Source organism: Cicer arietinum, chromosome 4, assembly GCF_000331145.2.
Source record: "Cicer arietinum cultivar CDC Frontier isolate Library 1 chromosome 4, Cicar.CDCFrontier_v2.0, whole genome shotgun sequence".
NCBI lineage: Eukaryota > Viridiplantae > Streptophyta > Magnoliopsida > Fabales > Fabaceae > Cicer > Cicer arietinum.
The window spans coordinates 529,364-552,679 of record NC_021163.2 but is presented as its reverse complement, the minus strand read 5'-3'; the positions used below and the strand labels follow the sequence as shown (position 1 = coordinate 552,679).

General features: G+C 32.9%; 1 protein-coding gene across 1 annotated transcript; it reads left to right on the top strand.

Moving 5' to 3' along the window:
- Nucleotides 1-4,386: 4,386 nt before the first annotated feature.
- LOC101506176 (CLIP-associated protein-like) lies at nt 4,387-22,116 on the top strand. Its single transcript, XM_012714315.3, has 21 exons — nt 4,387-5,148; nt 7,795-7,950; nt 8,043-8,105; nt 8,746-8,814; nt 8,983-9,148; nt 9,940-10,101; nt 10,737-10,834; nt 11,936-12,010; nt 12,089-12,157; nt 12,241-12,326; nt 12,403-12,520; nt 13,845-13,943; nt 14,022-14,379; nt 14,524-16,322; nt 16,627-16,728; nt 17,037-17,141; nt 17,283-17,357; nt 17,449-17,517; nt 17,591-17,659; nt 21,033-21,134; nt 21,691-22,116. The coding sequence occupies exons 1-21, from the start codon at nt 4,816-4,818 to the stop codon at nt 21,850-21,852; spliced, it is 4,335 nt and encodes a 1,444-aa protein (XP_012569769.1). The 5' UTR covers nt 4,387-4,815; the 3' UTR covers nt 21,853-22,116.
- The last annotated feature ends 1,200 nt before the right edge of the window (nt 22,117-23,316 follow it).

The following is a 23,316-nucleotide window of genomic DNA, read 5'->3' as shown; positions in this document are numbered from 1 at the left end:
AAAAAATTATATATTGTTTTTATTTTAAATAACACTAATTAAAAAGTTTGCAGAAAAAAAATATTAAACCCAAAAACATATTTCTATTGAGACAACAAATAAAAACAAAAAATTTTAAAAAGTGAACTCCTTTTGTTTCCTCTCCCCACCCCACCTCCCTCACACATTATTGTAGTCAAGTGTATCATCTCCACCAAAAATTCTCTCTGTTTCTCTATTTCTCTCATCAATTCCTACACTTGATTGAAATTGTGATTGTGCAAAGAATAGAAAGAAAAAACAAAAGTAAAAAAACTCGTTTTTCTAAATATATTTTTCTCTTTGAACATCACTATCAAGGTATAAAAAAAAATTTACAAAAAACTTTTTTGTAGATTTAGAAAGAAAATGTTAAAAATAGTCGATGGTTAATAAAAATTACACTATTGTTTTAATAAATAAATAAAAAACAGTTATGTTCAAATTGATTTAATGTATGAATTAAAATAATAAGTTTTTCCTAGTTAACATTTTTTTTCTTATTATTACGTAAAAAAACCATTTAAATATATTTTACTTTTATTCTATTTTGTTGATAAAATAATTATTAATATTTATTTCAAATTATAATTAATATTTTTATTCTATATATTATTATTTTTTAATTTGTATTTATCTAAAATTTTGAGAATATGTTTGTTTTCTTCGTCACATCTTATTTCTACTCAAGGATATTTATGTCACTTTTAATATATACTTATTTATTTCTTTTAATCATTTTCTCTCAAACCAAATAATCGAACAGTTATTTTTTTTTTATTTTTTATGTTATCTTTCTTTTACAAACCAAATGAATCTTTATAGAAAAAAAAGTAAAAAGTAAGAGAGAGAAAAAATTAATGAAAGAAATAGAAAGATAAAGAGAGTTTTTGGTAGATGATCATAATCTCATTTATATCCATCACCCTTAATCCCAACTCTAATCAATAAAAAACTAAACAATACTCTTGATTTTGTTTTTGTTGTTTATTTTGTTATCAACTTTTTAAATTTGATTTTGAATTGTTGATTTAAGATTTTGTTTTTAATTTTAATTTTTTTATACGTTGACTTAATAGTACTCTTTATTGCATTGTCGCGTTTTCATAATCTACACGAAGACGTTGTAATTTAGTTAACAAAATCTTATTGATAATATTAACTATCTTGATATACCTAAAAAGTTCAGTAAAAGTAATCAAAATAATTAATAAGAATAAATATGCTACTCAAAGTGTAAACCTTATCTTCCCTATACTAGAATGTAGAGTCGAGTTTATTAAGAGGTAACTAATATAGCAGATCATACGTTAGTAGAGCGGCTACAAATTTTGCTTGTCCCCACACTTTTACTACTACCTCTATTACTTCACCCATTCCAAATTCTTTTTTTGTTTGGTCCTGACCAATTCCAAATCTTTAGTGGAATGAACATTTTCATTTTTTTGTCAAGAAAAAAAAACATTTTCATTTTTGAGCCAAAAATAAAATGATTATTTTATAAATTTAAGATACTATTTTCCAAATACTACTTTATATGTAAGAAAATCATTTTTTAATTTTTTAATTTTATTTATAAGAAAAAGTCCGACTTTTAATATATATATATATTTAAATCATAAAATAGTTAAAATAATTAATCAGTATATTATTTTGATGTTTTTGTTTTATTTCCTATTGGAAGATTGTTTATGATGGAGTGTATATATTCTTTAAACTGAAAATGTCATTTTGCCACAAGTCTAAATAATAGTAGAAAATAATAATTTAAATTATTTAATTTATATATTATAAGACTTGCTACAGCTTGTATTAAAACAAAACCGGTTGATTATCACTGGACTGCACACTCTTCGACTATGATATACAAAAAAAGTAAATGCCAGCAAAATTATTTTAGTGTGCTAATTAATTTTATTGTGGATTCGTTAATAAGAGAGATGCAAGTACATCAACAAGATTCCATGCTTTCAATGGTTAGATTACATACTTCCAAGTACATCAACAAGATTCAAATGATCTGAGTAAAACGAGACATCAAACATATTTTTTTCAATTGTTATTGGTCTTAACAATTTTAATTTTATCCCCAACTTAAATCTTGAGTTTCTGGTAAATGGTAGATGGTGTACACTTCCTAATGTGAATTCAATTTCTCCTTAAGATATAAGATAATTGTATTTAAGGGATTCCCATTAGTTACAAATAAATTTGAGAGTCTCATTAGGTCGAACTATCACAACAATAATTAATAATACAAGAAAATTGGAAGTCGCCTCCTTGAAACTATCCATTTTGATGTTAATAGGGACATGTCATTCATTATGTCTTCTTCGTCAATAAATTAAGACTCAACTGAATATTTTTAGCATTGATGCATGCTTGGATACACAATGATTTCAAAATGTTTTATCCTATAAATAGTATGTTTTCAAAATAACCGGTGGTTTTGGTCTCGACTACAGTAGTTCATTATGTATCATCCACAAAGGCATCTCCTTCTGTATTATTTAATTGTTGACCATTACTTCGAAACTCCAAATGAATTAGTCCAATTGCTGACTTTAAATCATCATATTCATTGTTGATGCAAAATAATATAAAATCGAATCTATAACTTGTGGAGGTCAACAAGACCATTGTCACCCTCTTTAATTTTTGGGAAGTCTATTGCATCAATGACCTTTCAAACTTTGTTTTCTCAGATGGGGCATTATATCGTTCAATTGACTCTTTGATGGTAGTTTCCTCTTTTGCTTCATCATCAGGAGATGTGCCAATGTTGGACATCTCTTTTGTTTTATTAGCAACGAAGTCTTCCATGCTGACTACCTATCATGTCTCATTGTATATATAAATATTTCTCTTATGTTTAAAGCATCCTTGGAGAGGATATTTCTTCATGTTATGAAACTTAACCTCATTGATAGTTTGCAATGTTTGCCTCAATCTTTTGAATTGACCCGACTATTTGCAACCTTATTTTCTAGGTCATTATTAAAAGATTCGGTGTTGATACCTTATCCTTATTTTTCTTATTCGTGACCCATTGTCCCTCCTGGACGTTTATCGATGACTTGACCATTCTTTGAGCCTTGATATCTTGATCATTTTGCACAATGTTCCCTAAGGATGCCATACCATATTCCATGGTAATCTTGGCCATTTTTTTTCCATCGAGCATGTGATCATTTCTATTTGCGGCTGTCTAATTATGCCAATAAATATTCAATTGTTTTGCCTAAGAAGCATAAGGCTTTGATTCTCTAGGTAGAGACAAGTAGTGCCTAATCAAACCCTGCTAAGTTGACTAATCTTACGAGGTTTTTTGGTGTTGCTTTGTATTGTCACCAAGTGCTCGTGCTTAAACTATTGAGTACCCAACCTTTAAAACATCGAAGTTTTGACCTTCGGTCGATAAGTAAGACCTAAATAATCATATTTGTGTTTGGATTTTCATCCATGTTGTTACACTTTATTCCTTTTTCAATTGTCTCAAAATCTTCAATGTGAGATCCACAAAGGACACCATAGCCGTAGTTGTGGCTATGTTAGAATCAACATTAACTAACTTAAATCTTCATTTCTTTATTCCCTATTGGATAGCCTTTCTGAAGGCAACGTAGTTAATTGTGTAATTATTATATGAATTATGTCAATTACAATATTTCTAATTCTTAAGTTAATCGAAAAAAGGAAACATATGTACATTTAATAGAGAATTGCTTATCCTTCAATAAATAGTCAGAATTTTGGTATGCCTTTTGATATTATAGGTGTGCTCAAACTTGTTTTCGACTTATTCAACATATATTCCTTTGGTTGGTCTTAAGGCACGACTAACATAACTTTTTTCCTTTTGAGATTATTCTATATTGACAAATGGACACTGATTGAGGACATCTCCCCTGGTGGCAAATTTTATTTCCTTCTCTTGAATGAACTGCTTAATCTTTAAACCCTCTGATGCTTATCATTCAAATTAGAGCAAATTTAGCACACCAATTTATCTTTTCATAATACAAATTCAGATTAATAAAGTTGTATTGAACATTTGTTTGAAATATTTATAAACATCTTAATAAAATTAATTACTAATTCATCAATCTACTAACACAAATTTATTAAACTAACTATTGAATTATCAAGTTGAGACTATAACATGCTTTGAAAACACATTTCTATATACCCTAAGTATGTATAGAATTTGGTGGAAGTAAGTATGGAGTATTAAGTATCACACTATCAACCCTTATTATATACTAATTTCTATTTTGGAGAAAGCAAATCATAGTGTTAGATACATGTTACTATGTTAAAAGATTGTAAATTGTAAATTAGAAGCATTACATGGTTAATTTTTCAACCACCGCAATCTCATAGACATTGTTTTCAAATCACTTCTTTTCTCCTCTGCGTCCTTCATCTTCTTCTCCCCCACTCTATTTTACTCTATTGCTAGTATTTTTCTTTCCACATTCTATTATAGCTCTCTTTCTCTCTCTTTCTCTCTCTCTCTCTCTCTCTCTCTCTCTCTCTCTCTCTCTCGCCTAGAAGTAAATTCGACGCTTCCTCTAAATTTAGCATCTATCTCTTCAATCCTCTTTCACTTCACTTCACTTCACTCTCTCCATCTCATACTTCTTTTAAATTCACCACCATAACTCACCCACGTGCATTTCGTCATTCCCATTTCCAATTTCTCACTACACCAAACAGTTTCCAATTCCATGCCGCACCGAATCGGATAACATTTTAACCAGATCTGAACCAGCGCACACCAGATCCAAATCCACAATGGAAGAAGCACTAGAGCTAGCACGCGCAAAAGACGCAAAAGAAAGAATGGCTGGCGTGGAGCGTCTCCACCAAGTTCTAGAAGCTTCTAGAAGAAGTCTCAGTTCAACCGAAGTTACTTCTCTCGTTGATTGTTGTTTGGATCTCTTGAAGGATAGTAGTTTTAGAGTCTCTCAGGGCGCGCTTCAAGCTTTGGCTTCCGCTGCCGTTCTCTCCGGCGATCACTTTAAGCTTCATTTCAACGCGCTTGTTCCCGCCGTCGTTGATCGATTAGGTGATGCTAAACAGCCTGTTCGCGATGCTGCTAGGAGGCTCTTGCTCACTCTCATGGAGGTATATTCCTTTTCATCGTATCTACGTGGTTCGACTTGGTTAATTTTGAATTCCAAACTCCTTAATGTTACTTATTGATTATCAGTGTTATACTGTTATAAAGAAATTATTACGCCTAAGTCAGATTCAGAATACACTAGCTTCTTGTTAAGTAGAGAATCTATCTGCGTTAGGAAAGTGAAAAGTAAGTGTTTAAGTGATGAGATTGAAAAACTGATAAAGTTAATTGTTGGTTGGAAAAGTGAGATCAGGAATATAACTTTGAGTATACGAAGAGGAAGCTAGGTGGTATTTAAATCATAGCAATTATACGTGAACCTTTCATACTCTAGGAATGGTATTTGATGGTTTCTTTTGCTTTTCTCGTGGAAATTGAGTTTTAACCTATGAAGCACATATATTGATATGGACACCAGACACAACACTGACCCTAGCACATCAACACCCGTAATAATTTGAAAAGATGAATTAATTGAATGTAATCAATGTGTTGGTGTTGCTTGGTCAATGTTGGACACCAAGACATGTCTTTGATCAGAAGTGTTGGTGCTACATAGGTTTTAACCAGTGCTAGCGAAGATGTCATGTCTTATGGTTTCTGGTGAATGATAAATCTGACTAGTGATGATTGTTTGAAGATACGAGGTTAGCAGTAGTTTATTGACTCTTAAAAGGTTTCCTAGTTCTAAATCATACCACAATAGTATCTTTGATAAGAATTCGGACCTTAGGCTTAATTAAGACCTCTCTGGGCTTTGTCATGCAGCCATAGGCCATTGCCCATAGCATTCTGTTTTAGTGTTGTTTAAGTGCAATTCTGTGGTATTTGAAGCTTCATCGTGAGTTTCTAGTAGGTTGGATTCGCCAAAAATCTTAAAATGAAATCAAGAATACTCAATCATTTTGTTTGTTAGCCATGCCAAATCATTCTCAAGCCTTCTGGCACTTACATGGCTGGAATCTATGATGACTATCGGATACGGTACATCGTTCCTTGAAAAAATATAGGATAAAGGATATGATACATCTACTATACATGTATTAAAAATTTAAAAATTCAAAAATATACTAATGAAAGTTTGAATGTGGGTGAAAAAATGAAGTGGTGATACAAAGCATCTTTTGTCAATAATATACAAGTGGGAAAATGGAATTAGGAGCTTAATTGGTGAAGTGGTGATGTATATTGCATTTTTTGCAATTAATGAGTGATACTTTTTTACATTCATTCTAAATTATGTACTTGAGATGTGAAGAGTCACGAAGAAGAAGAGGCAGAAGTGTCGACGGTATATTCATTACTATTCGAAAAGGGTCTCCAATCCTATGCCAACAAGTTTGACGGTGTACCAGAGCGTGTCAGTCAGTCAGTGTATCGAGTACAAAATGGGATGAAAAATGCATATATCGGTGCATCATAGGCCTTAGTTTTCGGTTTTAGCATCGTTTCAGTGCAATGCGGTGGTATTTATAGCTTCATCATAAGATTCTAGTAGGTGGGAGTTAACCAAAAATCTTAAAGTGAAATTAAGAATACGGACTTTAAAAGAGTTAACGGGTGTAAGGCTTTAAAAAGCTAAACATGCACTAAATCTGCTATTTGGCGGAAAACAAGGACAATGTTGATGGAATCATCCAATCATATTTTTTCGTAGATTTTCTTGCAGTTATCTTTCGTAATACTCCTTCCGTCGCATAATAATTGTCGCATTTGCAAGAAAAAATTGTCCTAAAATAATTGTCGCTTTTGGTTTCCAATGCAACTTTAATTTCTTTTTTTACCAATTCTACCCTCTATTAATATTATATGCATCACTCCTAATTTCTCCACTTTGCATTGATGATAGTTGGTATCAACAATGGTTTATAAGGATACGTTGGTAAAATTATTCTTCTCTCTCTTTCATTTATCATAATTTCTTAATCTGTGTGAAATAGTTAAATGCGACAATTATTTTGGGACGGAGGGAGTAGTAACATTATCCTTTGTTTATTAGTCACTCTCAAGCTTGGTGGCAGTTATTTAGTTGAGTGATTTTCAATGATCTTCTGGTAGTTATTACTTTTTTTTATGAATATTATTCACATATACTGAGACTCATTAAGTACCTACCCAATAACCTTTTTTTATCCGAAAGATATCCTTTTCTAAAATGACGTATGAATGGGGATAGGTCTATATCTAGCTATGCTGTTGGAAGCTATTAGGGTCGACCCTTGTTATATGTGTTATGCATTGTTCTTGGTTTGTCGCAAATGTTGACGTTGGCATTATGATGTGATATATTACGAAATAAATGGAGCCTTTTGTGGCATATGTAAATTTTGAATTTGATTATCAATGCTCTTATTCTATGTTGAATGTTTTTTTTGGAATGGTATACCATTCTCTGCATTTCTTAACAGTAAAAAGCTTCAATGTACATATGATGATTCTGTGTGTACTTTTGGCATCCATCAAGTACACGTAGAATAGAATCATTATAAATGTCTAAAACTCTTAACAATTGCATTCTTCATCCTTGCGACCTCTTGGACCTGTTTTTGTTGCTGTTTTAAAATACTTTCTGGGTATCCTTCTACTTCCTTTCATTTGTCAATTCTATTATTCTTATTACTGTTGTTATTTTATTATTATTATTGCAGGTTTCATCTCCTACAATAATTGTTGAAAGAGCAGGGTCTTTTGCTTGGACATGCAAAAACTGGAGAGTCAGAGAGGAATTTGCGCGAACTGTGACATCTGCAATCGGTCTATTTTCATCTACTGAACTACCCCTTCAACGGGCTATTCTTCCTCCTGTATGTTTGTTGACTTTACAAACAACAGTACATTTCTTTTGTTATATTTTTTTTGAATGTGATCTAAACCTTTCACTTCTGATCTATGACAGATTTTGCAATTGCTGAGTGATCCAAATCCTGCTGTTAGGGAAGCAGCTATTTTGTGCATTGAGGTAAGCATGCCTTATCTCGTCATATATATTATTTGAAGTTTGAACTGGCTAAGTACTGGCTACATTGTTAAGTTGATACCAGTTACCCGAAAGAGGATTAGTGCCACATCAATAATAGTCTTAGCCAAATAAAGAAATGGATTGCTAAAATTCGATGTAGTTTTTAGCTTTAATGTTATGTTTATAGACACATTTATGCTGTGACTGAATATCATTAAATACACTATTGTATATGAATATTAAGGAATGGGAAAATGGAAGTGGCTCTAAGAAAGGCCTAAATGGTATGACAGTGATTTGATGTCAGCTTCAGCCCCTGTGTGGTTTCTAGACTATAATTTACAGTTAAAGCCAGTGTTGTTAAAATTTGTCTTGTAAACTTGGCATGACTCTGAACTTAAGAATTGTTGTAATGTAGTTCTTGAAAAATTTAAGTTATCTTTTAATGCAGCTTATTCAAATTTTCACGTTTATGTTTAATTGGATTGACCTTTTCCCCCTAATGTTTATTGAATAATAAAATAATTGATATCATAATGCAAAAGACAAAGGCTGACTGAATAAGGATTTATGCATAGTTGAAGATAGTGTTTTGAAGATTTAAAATTAAGATGAATCTTTTAACATTCTCTATTTACAGGAAATGTATGCACAAGCCGGGTCTCAATTTCGTGATGAACTTCAGCGCCACAACCTCCCTTCTTCTTTGGTAAACATTAATAAAAAATGGACTTCCTGATTTCATTATTGTTTAATATTTTATTCACACTCATATACATTTCACATCTGTAGTTTGGACTTTTGAAGGTTCTTTTACATTTTCACATCTACTACTGTGAGTTTATAGTTCATTTTGCATGGATCACAATGGTTTCAGGTGAAATATATTAATGCTAGGCTAGAGGGGATTCAACCAAAAGTTCAGTCTTCAAATGGTATTTCTAGTGGTTATATCCCCGGAGAAATTAATGCTTTGAGTGTTAATCCCAAGAAAAGTAGTCCAAAGGCTAAAAGTTCATCAAAAGAGACATCTCTTTTCGGAGGTTAGAATATTTGCGTTTTTTGGATTTCAAATGTTTCTATTCTAATTCATATATTTTTTCCTATATTTTCCATCTCTTTCTTTTTGCCTGTCATTGTGATTTCCCACTAGCCTTATAATTTGTTTTTAATTATTACTAAAATACTGGGAAGTTCCTGCACAGTCCCGTAACATATTGCTAAATTTTGTGGTCAAAGAATCAAGGTGGGCATGGCTGTAATTAGCATCAGTGATTTTGGGTGCATTTTAAATTAATTTCACATACTTTGTTTGATATCATAAAACAAAGCCTATGCATTATGCCAGGACTGCTAGAATTTTAACTTTTGATAATAAGGATGCTATTCTAGTTGGCAGTAAATATGATGATTAGTGTCTTGTTTGTTGTCTGTTGACCAATTATTGGAATATTGGGGTATTTTAGCTAGCATGGGTATTACATGGTGATTCTGTGATCTGACCAATTTGGCAATCAAATACTGAATATTTTACTCTTCACTTAAATGAAAAATTTACATGTGATTCAAGTCAAAAAGGTGTAAATTTTTTAAATCCAACGATTTTGGTGGTGGAAGTAAAATGATTCACGGAAGATAAAGTGATATAATTAAAAGGTAACCGTAATACCCAAAGTCATACGTTTGAATTTTTTTCCACATTATATATTGTCATTTTGTGTCTGGTCAGGTAAATATTCTATCTACACTTATGGTTCCCTTGTTAACCGCATTTTTTTTAATGTATTTTGGTGCTTTACTAATATGTATTTTGTTTCTTGTTAAATATGTGCAGTAGATGGCGATGTCACTGAGAAAGCCGTAGAACCTATCAAGGTGTATTCAGAGAAGGAATTAATCAGGGAAATTGAGAAGATTGCATCTACCCTTGTACCAGAAAAGGATTGGTCAATCAGAATTGCTGCCTTGCAGAGAATTGAACGTCTTGTTTTGGGAGGTTGGTGTTTCCCATCTTCTTTTCAGGAGTGTATGTTGTATGTGAATATTTTAGATACTAAAATTCAATCTTAATCCCTCATATTTTTAGTTTAAATAGGTAAGAACATTTGACATTGTAAGAATATCTTCAACATGAGATTGGCGTGAAGGATGTCTGTGGTTATCTTAGATGTATTTGGTTTTAGTTTTACTTGTAGACTTGTAGCTATTGATATTTGATTCGATATGTAAGTCTTTGTTACTATTGCATCAAAGAGCTATGGAAATGAATGTGTCTTCTTAATAAAGAGGTAAAGTAGGGCCACAAACCATAGGTCCGTGGGTGTTGAGAGCCACTATTAAACTAAATACGAGTCCATTTACTGAGGTGCAGTTTTTGGATTCTATTTGTACAAAGAAGATTGAACCTTTACATTAGTTGCATTTTAAATTAATAAGTGATCAAAGTCAAACATATTTTAAGTTCTATAATTTATTTGAACTCTCTACTTTGTTTTATTTCTTAAAATATCTATGTTAGTGGTTTTAATTTTTTCTTGTAATTTTCACTGAGATGTTAAAATTCAATAGAAATTTTTGTTTTTGTTTGTGGCATGAATATGATCAATTTTTTTTGCATATGCTGCTTTTCAGGTGCTGCTGATTATCCATGTTTTTTTGGACTCTTAAAACAGCTTGTTGGACCTTTAAGCACACAACTGTCAGATCGAAGGTCTACCATTGTGAAGCAGGTGCTCTGACATTTTCTTTGGTTCTCATCTTTTCTGTTTAAGATATTTTACTTGAAAACATAATACTGTGTTGAATTGCAAGTATACTCTTCTGTTCCGCGAACCCTGTTTTGGGCAATTGGTGAATATTTGTTGTTGGAATCCCCCTACCTTTGTTTTCTTATAGTGAAACTTCACTTCTATTTTCATGAGCTTAAAATCTCACTTTGGATAGGTAATAATGACTTGCACAATCCTCCTCAATCGAGCAAGCTTTGGAGTTTAAGTTAGGCATAGTTTGTTTAGTTACGACCAAGTGCTCTAGAATTTAATCCTTACCATCCCTATTCTTTTCAAAAAATAATAATTGAAATTAAACACAAGTGAAATGGGCTTGTACCTTATGCAAGCTTCAAGCCCAAAGTTCTATTGCATGGAGGGGGACTGTTTGAGATGCTATAAAAATAAAAATTCCTTCATGCTTCTTCACCGAACAACTTTAACAACTTAAACTTTTGAGTTATTTGGTTTAAGAGAGAGGACATCCCACCCTTGGTATGTTTGATTGTCTTGTCTCAGCATATGAAAATGAAGTTCATTCATTCTTTTATCCTGTTTTGTTCTTTTTGTTATTAGGGGATATCTTCATGACTGAGTTCTGTCAGAATAAAAAGAGTGTTGTGTTTGATTTTGATTGAAGTTGGGTGGGGGAGGGTATATTGCTTTCGTAGGGAAAAATGTCACTTGAGCATCATTAACAGTTAAGCAAACTCATAATAGACAAAGTTTAAAACTGTAAATAGCTACCTTGTGAGATATGTCTAAATTATTTTCAGTGCAGCTAGCCAGACCTGAGAGGTTGTCGAACCTCTCGGAGTCGGCTCAAGCCTAAGAAAAATTTATTAATCACATATCTTGGAAAGTGGTTCAGCTAAAATATTAGTTGCAATTTCTTTTTTGTTTCTTACTCTGATGTTTTACTGAGATTTAGTTTAGCAGCTTAGCTTTATTTAAGATTGGAATATTAATTGGATGAAATGGAAGCATTATTGTGGATAATCAAGCTCTCCATATCATTATTAATCCTTAGATGTTTTCTGTTTGCTATTTGCTTTGTTCTAGGCATGCCATCTATTATGCTTTTTGTCGAAAGATTTCTTGGGTGATTTTGAAGCATGTGCTGAAATGTTCATACCAGTAAGTTCAACTTTTTATCTATGTACATCATGTATTGAATGTTTTATAATCTTAATTAATACCTGATCTGATAATCAGGTCCTTTTGAAGCTGGTTGTGATTACTGTGCTTGTAATTGCAGAGTCTGCAGATAATTGCATAAAAACGGTAATGAAATGTGTTAATTGATTTTCTCTGTTATTTTATACTATTGCAACATTGTATTTTCACCTTTGTCCTCTATTTTCCAGATGCTACGCAACTGCAAGGTTGCACGTGTGCTCCCTCGGATAGCTGATTGTGCAAAAAATGACCGTAGTGCAATACTTCGTGCAAGGTATGAAATATCTAAATCTTTGGGATATGTGTGAAAGTTTTGGTTTTAATTAACACCATTTGTAATTGTATTGCAGGTGCTGTGATTATGCTCTTCTGATACTAGAACATTGGCCTGATGCACCAGAAATACAGCGATCAGCAGATTTATACGAGGATATGATAAGGTCTTGTGTTTCAGACGCAATGAGTGAGGTAGCTTATATAGTTGTAGGCTATTTGATTTTTGATAAATATAGATTGTGCATCATTATCATATATCAACCTTGGCTAACTCTTGATTGCTTTGTACTTTTTCCATCACACAATGTAGTTGCATTGCAGTTGCATTTGTGAAACGAAATTGACTCCTTGTATTTACTTTTGAGTTTTTCTATACAGGACAAAGGAATTAACGTATGACTTGCTACGAATACTCATGCAGTTGCTTTGGTACTTTAGAATGAATAAAAGTAAAAAATGATTAAAAGAAAAACTCAATCCAACGGTTGCAATGCTTTCATTCCCCCTTTGCAAATTCAATGACTAAAGAAGATCAATTGACCAACATATCGGTAAATAACAGTACCCAAGAGGGAGTTGTGTTGTGAAAAACTCACCACTCCTCTGCCATCATGTTCCTTATGGACTCTAGATCATAGCTTAAATTATATCATCTGACTTGCATACATCTATTAATTCATCATTTGATATATATGCAAATTCTATTATTATTTTTTTAATCTTTGGTTGAAAGGGGTCCAAGTGACATTATTGTTATCACCACTTCTCTGCCATAATGTTCCTGCTAGGATCCTTTCTTTGATAAAAAAAGAATTCATAAAATAATGGTGTAAAACTGACTCAACGGAATACAGATAATGATTGTAAACAAAAGAATGATTTCTTGTTCCTCTAGTGAGGTTGAAAGAGAAGACAAGGAAGGTTTACAATGAAGAAATAACCTTGCACACAAGGCTACCCCAAAGGAGCACTCTCCTTTCACACTACAGAATTCTATAGTCACAAAACTTAATTATTTAAAGCTATCTTTCCCTTCTACCAAATTACCAATTGAAGACTATTTAAAGACTTTCTAAGAATAATCAAAATAACAACTCTTAACAACCACCTAACAAACTCATCAACTTACTAACTAACTTCTACTAATTAATTATATATCCTTACAGCCTCAGAATTAATTCATCATTTCTTATGCAAATTCTATTAACTATTTTGTTTTGAGGGAAAGTGTCCAAATGATATAATTCTTTTATAACTCTGTTTCAGTGTGTAATGTTCTTGGTACGATGTTATAAAAGTTCTCTTGCATTATGCAGTTTGTTTTATATGTTAATATGCGATCTTTCACTTTATCCTAGCAAAAATTATTCTTTTCGTCTGTCAAAGGTTTTGTTGGTTTAAACCGAAGCTTGTTAGCATATTATTGAGATGTTGACATGGCATGTTTCATATTTGGCCATATTGTTGGTGCCAAGGAATGTTTGCGTGAAAATGATTTCAATATGAAACTTGATAGGTGCGGTCGACCGCCAGGATGTGCTACAGAATGTTCGCAAAAACTTGGCCAGATCGTTCCCGTCGCCTACTTTCATCCTTTGACCCTTCTATTCAAAGGGTATGTGTTTATTTGAAGTTTTTATTCTTCTTTTATTTGGTTGCTTAAGTCGTCTTTTGAAGTGAATACAAATCACAGTTAATAAATGAAGAGGATGGAAGCAAACATAGGCGGCATGCATCACCTTCCATTCGTGATAGAAGTGCACCAATGTCATCAACTAGTCAAGCTTCAGCTCCTTCTAATCTAACTGGTTATGGAACTTCTGCTATTGTTGCAATGGACAGAAGACCTAGTTTATCATCAGGGACTTCTATGTCCTCTGGTGTTCTGCTTTCACAAGCTAAGTCACTTGGTAAAGGTACAGAACGTAGTTTAGAAAGCGTACTGCATGCAAGTAAACAAAAGGTCACTGCTATTGAGAGCATGCTTAGAGGTTTGGATTTGTCAAATAAGCATAATTCATCTGCTCTGCGATCTTCAAGTTTGGATCTAGGTAACAAATAAGCTAACCTGTTAGATATCTTATTTCTAAGTCAATATTAATGCTTGTTGCCATTCAATGGTTTATGATGTTAGTGTTATTGTTTTAAAACTTTTTGTGAGCGGCTAAATTTATCTCTTATTTCCCCTAGTGCAGGAGTTGACCCTCCCTCATCTCGTGATCCCCCATTCCCTGCTGCTGTTTCAGCATCTAATCATCTGACCACCCCTTTAACAACAGAATCAACTGCTTTGGGTTTCAGCAAAGGTAGTAGCCGGAGTGGTGGTTTGGGTTTGTCCGACATAATCACCCAAATTCAAGCTTCCAAAGATTCTGGCAAGTTATCATATAATAGCAATGTTGGTATTGAACCTTTATCAGATTTTTCGTCATACACAAGTAAAAGGACTACTGAAAAATTACAAGGAAGAAGTTCTGTTGATGAAAACAGTTACATCCGAGAGACTAGGCGGTATATGAATCCCAATGTGGATAGGCAGTATATGGATGCCCTTTATAGAGATGGAAACTTCAGGGATTCACCGAATAGTTATGTGCCTAATTTTCAGAGGCCACTATTGAGAAAGAATGTATCTGCACGCGTGTCTGCTGGCAGGAGGAGAAGTCTTGATGATAGTCAATTATCTCTAGGAGAGATGTCAAATTATGCAGATGGACCGGTATCTCTTCATGAAGCTCTGAGCGAAGGACTTAGTTCAGGTTCTGACTGGTCTGCCAGGGTTTCTGCCTTTAATTACCTTCACTTGTTATTGGAGCAAGGTCAAAAGGGAATTCAAGAAGTAATCCAGAATTTTGAGAAGGTAATGAAGTTATTTTTTCAGCATTTGGATGACCCCCATCATAAAGTCGCACAGGCTGCTCTCTCCACACTTGCAGACATTATTCGTACATGCAGAAAGCCCTTTGAGGGTTACATGGAACGAATGTTACCCCATGTGTTTTCTCGTTTAATTGACCCCAAAGAGCTTGTTAGGCAAGCATGCTCTATGACTTTGGAGGCTGTTGGCAAAACATACAGTATAGATTCTCTCTTGCCTGCATTGCTACGTTCTCTTGATGAACAAAGGTCGCCAAAGGCTAAATTGGCTGTTATTGAGTTTGCAATCAGTTCCTTTAACAAGCATTCAATGAATCCAGACGGTGCTGCTAATATCGGCATCCTAAAATTATGGCTTGCCAAGTTAGCCCCATTGGTCCACGATAAAAATACAAAGCTTAAAGAAGCAGCTATTACATGCATTATATCAGTATACTCTCACTTTGATTCATCTGCAGTTTTGAATTTTATTCTTAGTTTGTCAGTTGATGAACAAAATTCTTTGAGACGAGCCCTTAAACAGCGCACACCTCGAATTGAAGTAGACTTAATGAACTATCTGCAGAACAGGAAAGAGCGGCGTACTAAGTCTTCCTATGATCCATCTGATGTCGTGGGAACATCCTCTGAAGAGGGATATGCTGGTTTGTCTAGGAATGCTCATTACATTGGAAGGTATTCTGCTGGTTCTCTAGATAGTGATGGTGGCAGGAAATGGAGCTCCCTAGATTCAAACCTGATTAAAGCTAGTCTTGGCCAATCAGCTTCTGATGAAACTGAGCAACATTTGTATCAGAATTTTCAGACTGATCGTGATAGTGGCATTGTTGGTTCAAAAACCAAAGATCTTGCTTACACAGTCAATTCAATGGATCAAAACTTTGGCTATCAAACTGACCAACTTGGATATGTGGATAGTAGCATGAACTTTGAAGGTCTATCATCTGATGTGGATGTTAATGGTCTGACGTCATTAGAACATTTAAATATTGCCGAAGGCTATGGACATGGCAAAGAACATCTTTCTGAATTGAACCATAATCATCACTCAGCTGAAGATGTGAAGGTCAACCACATGACTGACATAGGACTCAGCATTCCTCAAATTCTTCATACGGTGAGTTATGAAACTACTAGAGCATGAATTGGATCTTCAATTTTATATTTTTGGGATAACAAAAATTTCTTTAGAAAGAGAGAGACAGTTAGATTATGAGGGAGAGAGGGAGGATGAAGTGTCCTCTCAGAACATTAAAAAACAGCAGAGCTATATAGAAATCAGCCCCACTTTAATTTCAACCCTTTCAACAGAGAAGGCTTTATTCAACCTATATGCTTATAAACAGTCATTCTTTGAGTTTATTTTAATAGTTATAGTTTGGATTTTCTCATGACTAAAGATATAGCATTTGTTTGTGTAGATATGCAGTGGGGGTGATGGAAGCACTATTTCAAGTAAGCGGACCGCACTTCTACAGTTAGTTGAAGCTTCTGTAGCAAATGATCATTCTGTTTGGATCCAGGCATGTTTGATTTGATTTGATGAGTTCGTCTCTCCTTATTGTCCCATAAATTTCGTTTCTTACATTGTCATACTGATGTTTTTGATGTGATTGTTAATATTAAAATTATGTAATGCTACTTATCTTTAGTATTTAGACATCCTCTCCTAAAAGAAATTTCTAGTTGCATAATAGTGAGTTTCTGTGTTTTCTTTTATTGCTAGGAGTTGTGTGATCAACGAATAGGGAAGTTCTGCATGTATTATGTTAAACAAAATTGAACTTTGGAATTCTCTTAGGTTTATGATAGTTTCATGGTGTAATTGCAGTACTTCAATCAGATATTGACTGTTGTGCTTGAGGTGCTGGATGATTCAGATTCTTCAATCAGAGAGCTTGTGCTTTCATTGATAGTTGAAATGCTTAAAAACCAGGTTCTTACTCCTTTTGTGCCATTTTTTTTTATCAGATCATTCTCTTGCTCATTTTTGTGCTAGCAATTGCAAATATTTTTCTTTCTGTTGGCATACCAATATGCTAAGATATTATTTTATCTTTGTGTTGGTTGTTTACAGAAAGATGCCATGGAAAATTCAGTTGAGATTGTAATTGAAAAGCTGCTTAATGTTACAAAGGATATTGTTCCCAAGGTAACTGATGTAATCTAATCCTGTTCTAGTTTGCCTTGTGCACAGTTTTCCCCCCTTTTTCTAAGTCTCAGAGTTTTTATCTTTTCTTCAGGTCTCAAATGAAGCCGAACACTGCCTGACAATTGTTTTATCTCAGAATGATCCATTCAGATGTTTAAGTGTACGTATTTCGTAAATTTTCTATCTTTTAGCCTTTTTTCTTAATTATAATATTCAGAACTTAAAATTTTCAGGTTATTATCCCTCTATTGGTTACCGAGGATGAGAAAACTCTCGTCACTAGCATAAATTGCTTGACTAAGGTAAAGTGCATAAATTTGCTTCCAAGAAATTTTGGTTAATCGTGTGGCAATCAATCTACATGTGTATATTTATAATCTGTACAGTAGTCAGTACATTCGGAATGGAAGGCTAAATCAATAAGGACTAACAACTAGGAATTAATCACTGACAGTTAGCAAAAGCTGATTAGTATTTTACATGTGCAAAACACTTCCTTCTCAAGTTTGAGCTTATCTGTCATATGCAGCTCCACAAAGCTTACTATTACAAATTTAGTTAACCCAAGGTTTGCTAAGAAACAGTAAAATTATGAGTCAGTTGACCACTGGAACAAACAAAAGAAAATTCACCAAAAGAGCCTTTACTCTAAAAGAATGGCCATCAGTCTATCTACTTGGTTTTTCCATGGAAAACTGGATTAAAAACAATATTTGATTCAGTCTGGTTGTCACAAACTAGTTTCATCTTCTTGACATAATGCAACATGAGATGTTTGGAGTGATTTCTGAGACAAGGTAAATTTATGTGTAGTTGCTGCCATTGCATGGTATTCTGTCGTTGCAGGGTATTTCACAACTATGTTTTGCATCCTTTCCTCCATGAGCCTTATTCAACTAAGTAGGGTCGGCAATATGAATTAAAAGACAACATATCATATAATATTGCATATCTCTATCCAACTCATTAATCTCTAAGTGTTTCTTAATAGTTTCCCTTATAGTTTTTTAGTTTTCTTTGCCTCTAGCGATTTAAATATCCTCTATCTGATTTAGTCTCCTTACAACATAATCTACAAGTCTTCTCTCCACATCCCAAACCACCTAATCCAAGTTTCCACGATCTTTTCTATGATAGGTGTCACCCCAACTCTCTCTAACGGTGTCATTCCTAATCCTATCACGTCTAGTCTTTCCACACATCCAACACAACATTGTCATCTCTGCTACATTTATTTTATCCATATGTTGGTTTTTAACTGTCTACGACTTTGTCCCTTACAACACCACTAGTCTTACAGTTGTGCGATAAAATTTCCCTTTTAGTCTGAGCGGTATTTTTTTATCACATAAAACACCTGAGACACTCTTCCATTTCAACCTTCCAACTTGAATTCTATGGTTTACATCTTCTATTTGTCCTCCGTTTTGTACTATGGACTCGAGATATTCAAATCACGTGTCGTGTAGTGATATGATCTTCAATTTTCACCTCCAAGTTAGAAATGTTTTGCCTTTTGCTAAACTTGTATTCGATATACTCTGTCTTGCTTCTACTTAGGCAGAATCTATAAGCTTCCAAGACTTGTTTTCACACTGTTTCATGTTGAACCAGAAAACTCTAACTCCCAACCTGCTATGAACAATCTCAATATTCCTCCTTGCATAAGGTTCACCTTCACTCACATTCACATGAAAATTGAAAGAGTAAGAACTATAAGAACTATAAGAAAACATGCGTTTGATGACGGAGCTCAGCCACAATATGACCTACGTCTCCGGGACTTAGCACCGTCTTGTCCACTTTATTCAAGAATTCAATCAATTTGAGGAAATTACAGAGTTTCAGCTCTCACCCGTCTCACTAAATGTTCTACCTTTGTCCCTTAGTGCACCCGTGTTTGATCCTAACTCTCCCCAAAACCCTGTGCAAAAACTGCTGCACACTATATCTCTATTTGCTGAGTCAATCAATTTATATATAAGAGAATGATGGGGAATGGATTACAACAGAAAAACAGTTAGCATAACTGCCTAACTGCCAGTTTCAGCACTAACAGAAAACTAACACAACAAAAATAACTAACTTCATATGCCACATGCTTAACATTTCAATTCTTTGGTTATTTCAACTTTTGATCAAAAAGTGATTTTCCTGACCTTTCTTTCAAATGTGTAGAGGAATGTCATTGAATATTTATATGAGAAGAACACTTATTTCAATTTAAAAGAAAAACTGCAGTGAAAAGAAAAATGTCCTTGAATATTTATAGAATCAAAACTCTGATATTTGTCAATGTTTGAATCTTTAGACAAAAACACTATCAATCCAGAAATATAAAATTGGTTGCAGAAAATGGGACCCGCGTAGCACGTTGGTTTGTGGCTTTGGGAGCGCAAATCCACCACTCCAAAGCTAATTTTGTATCCAAACTAAAGAAATACAGATGTATGGGAAAATTCAATTGGGCGAGCTACATAAGGACTGGGGTTAGGGCCCTGGCTATAGGGTCATATTTCGGTCAAATTTCTTGGGGATTAAAGAGATATTCGAGAACGAGTTCATGAAGGAGACCCTAAAGAGGGTAATGTGGGTATTAATTAAAATTAACCTTAAAGCCGTTAGATTAAAACGAAATGGAAGGGATTTGGAATAACTTTAGAGTTACTTGTGTAGTCAATGGACCTCTTTCGTATGTATATATAGGGAGCATATCAAATGAGAAGAGTTTTACAATAAGAGGGTTAAATCTTGACCATATAACCATACATGGATGGTCACGATTAAAGAGTTATTTAAGTGACATGATCACTTAAAAAAGTCACATAACTTTATTTTTCTAATCTTGACCATCCATGTATGATTGTTTGGTCAAGATTTAACCCTCTTATTATAAAACTTCTCTTATTTGATATGCTCCTATATATATATATATATAGGGCCCTGGCTATAGGGTCATATTTCGGTCAAATTTCTTGGGGATTAAAGAGATATTCGAGAACGAGTTCATGAAGGAGACCCTAAAGAGGGTAATGTGGGTATTAATTAAAATTAACCTTAAAGCCGTTAGATTAAAACGAAATGGAAGGGATTTGGAATAACTTTAGAGTTACTTGTGTAGTCAATGGACCTCTTTCGTATGTATATATAGGGAGCATATCAAATGAGAAGAGTTTTACAATAAGAGGGTTAAATCTTGACCATATAACCATACATGGATGGTCACGATTAAAGAGTTATTTAAGTGACATGATCACTTAAAAAAGTCACATAACTTTATTTTTCTAATCTTGACCATCCATGTATGATTGTTTGGTCAAGATTTAACCCTCTTATTATAAAACTTCTCTTATTTGATATGCTCCTATATATATATATATATATATATATATATATATATACACACACACATTTAGGAATAGCATCAAATCATATATATCAGTGCGTGCAAGTAAAATCCATGTGTACGTGTATACACTAGCACACACAAGAAGTAATTCCTTTTTTTCTTTATGTTCATGATCACCATCTTTATTATATTTCGAATTATTAGAGTTCTTTACATGTCCATTTATTCATATCATGTTGTAACCATACCACATACAGAGTTAACATTTTTGTGCATATATAAATTTGCTTCTTAAAGGTTGTTTAACTGAATATTATTCCCTTCAGATTGTAGGGCTGCTCTCTCAAGATGAACTGATGGCTCAGTTACCCTCATTTCTACCTGCATTGTTTGAAGCTTTTGGAAACCAGAGTGCTGATGTCCGTAAGGTACTTGGGGTCTTTTGTTGGCATCCATTATCTAATAGTCCTTTCACCCAACACATTTAATGAAAGATTAAGTGGTAAAATATATCTTGTTAGTCTGAGAACATTGTGAAGCCGTGTGTGTAGTTTCCAACAAATTCATCCGACTGGAGATTAGGGGTGTGTATGGCTTTCCAACAAATGGTTTGGGGATTTCAAATGCCAAACCAAACACACTCTGTAGATGCTTGTGGTATACCTCAGCTTATCTTATCCGCCGAAACTTACTGTGCACCTCCCTTAATTAGGCAAATTTGATCAGTAAACAGTTTGCTTTTTTCCTTTTAGGTTCAAATATTTGAACATTATTTTTAGTTGTTTTTCAAGATGATGGACTATAGTTTACACAAGGGATGATAAATGTGACTGGCTTTCTCTGAAATAATTTTGTTTGAATGAGAGTATTGGCATTGTTTCTATCTCTAAAATTGTTGGAATGTTTTTTTGCATATCCTTTTTATCCATTATGTTAGTGGCCTCATCAATTATTCTTACTTTATCTTAATGTTGGATGGAACAGACTGTTGTTTTCTGTCTGGTGGATATTTATATCATGCTTGGGAAAGCCTTCTTGCCATATTTGGAAGGACTCAACAGCACACAGTTGAAGTTGGTTACCATTTACGCAAATCGAATCTCACAGGCAAGGACAGGAAAACCAATTGATGCTGCTAACGATTAGCAGGTTCACTGGGAAGAACATTTATGGGTTTTGAATATTTTCCTATTCATTGTTGTGTATTTTGTATATTGTGTGCATGAAATTTTTGTGGGTTTTGGCTGTTTCTTTTCTTACCTTTGTATTGTATTCTTTTTTTGTTTTCCATTTTCCCTGAGGATGAATGTCAGATTTGAAGAGTGTTGTTGGTTGTGGTGTAATATGGTGTATAAATTGTAATTTACATACTCATTATTGATTGGATTATATGGTGATGATTTGTTTAAACGTGTGTGTCTAGTTTTCTGTACATATTATCAAGTTTTCACATCAATTAAAGGTGTGTGTCTAGTTTTTGGAATTTCAATAACTAAAATCTCTATCATTCAAAATTAATGATATGAAGTAAGAAATCGTATGAAACTAATTTGACTATCCTAAAAGTTATTAGATTACAATTGTATTGTAACTTATCCACTTATCGTTTAACGATGAGTAATGCATTTATAAAAAAAGTATATCTCAATAAATTATTTTTTCAATTTTATATAATATTTACTTTTTTTAATTGTATGTTTTAATTAATAGAACTTGTATTACTTTTAAAATTATATATTTGTTTTGCATTTATAGTAATGATATAATAATACTTATAAAATAAATTTAGTAAAAAAGGTTATTCTTTTATTTATTTATGTATTTTTTTAGAGGAGCTTGCTAATTTAGACATGTATATTTGCATGAAGGTGTAAATTAGCAACTTATCCTTTTTAATTTTGGACAACAAAATTACTCTTTACTATTTTAAATAAGTAGAATTTTAGGATAATTTTATAAAATTTATTTTAATTATTAATGATTAAAAGATGTGTAGGTTATTAATCTACTTTCTATAGGTGTTGATCAACAAGCTACACTTTTTCAATTGGAACTATAAACTCAAGTATTTCTTTTACTATAACTAACAATTTTTTTATTTAAAATTTATTTATTCTTTTGCGATTAATATTTTTCTCATTAAAAATATTTTAAAAAATTATTATTGCGTGTAATACTATTTTGTGTTTAATTGAAATACTTCATAAAAAATATATTTTATTTAATAAATGTTACGTATCATAGTTGATTTAAAAAAATATTGAAAAACATTAATTGCTAATAAATAAAAATAAATTAGAAAATATAATTTAAAGAGTGTAAACTACATTGATACACAGTTAAATTAAAAAAAAAAAAAGCTTGTGTTTATGGTTGAAAACTAAGAGATAGATTGCTAATTTACATATTCATGATATTAGGTGGTCAAAAACTAAGACATAGATTGTAGATTGGCATTGTATATAAGTTAAATTCATATGTAAAATGATAATTGATTACTCATTTAGATGAAGAGGGAGTAATTATATAAAGTAATATCAAGTAATTTTTTGTTTTAAATACTAACAAATGTCTTAAATGCATTTCTTAAGAAACTAAAATAAAATTTTA

Bases quoted from the DNA above. Each gene is read 5' to 3' on its own strand.
- LOC101506176 (XM_012714315.3), top strand. From the start codon at position 4,816: ATGGAAGAAGCACTAGAGCTAGCACGCGCAAAAGACGCAAAAGAAAGA. The intron at 8,815-8,982 runs GTAAACATTAAT...CAATGGTTTCAG, and splicing joins ACAACCTCCCTTCTTCTTTG to GTGAAATATATTAATGCTAG. The intron at 16,323-16,626 runs GTGAGTTATGAA...TTGTTTGTGTAG, and splicing joins TTCCTCAAATTCTTCATACG to ATATGCAGTGGGGGTGATGG.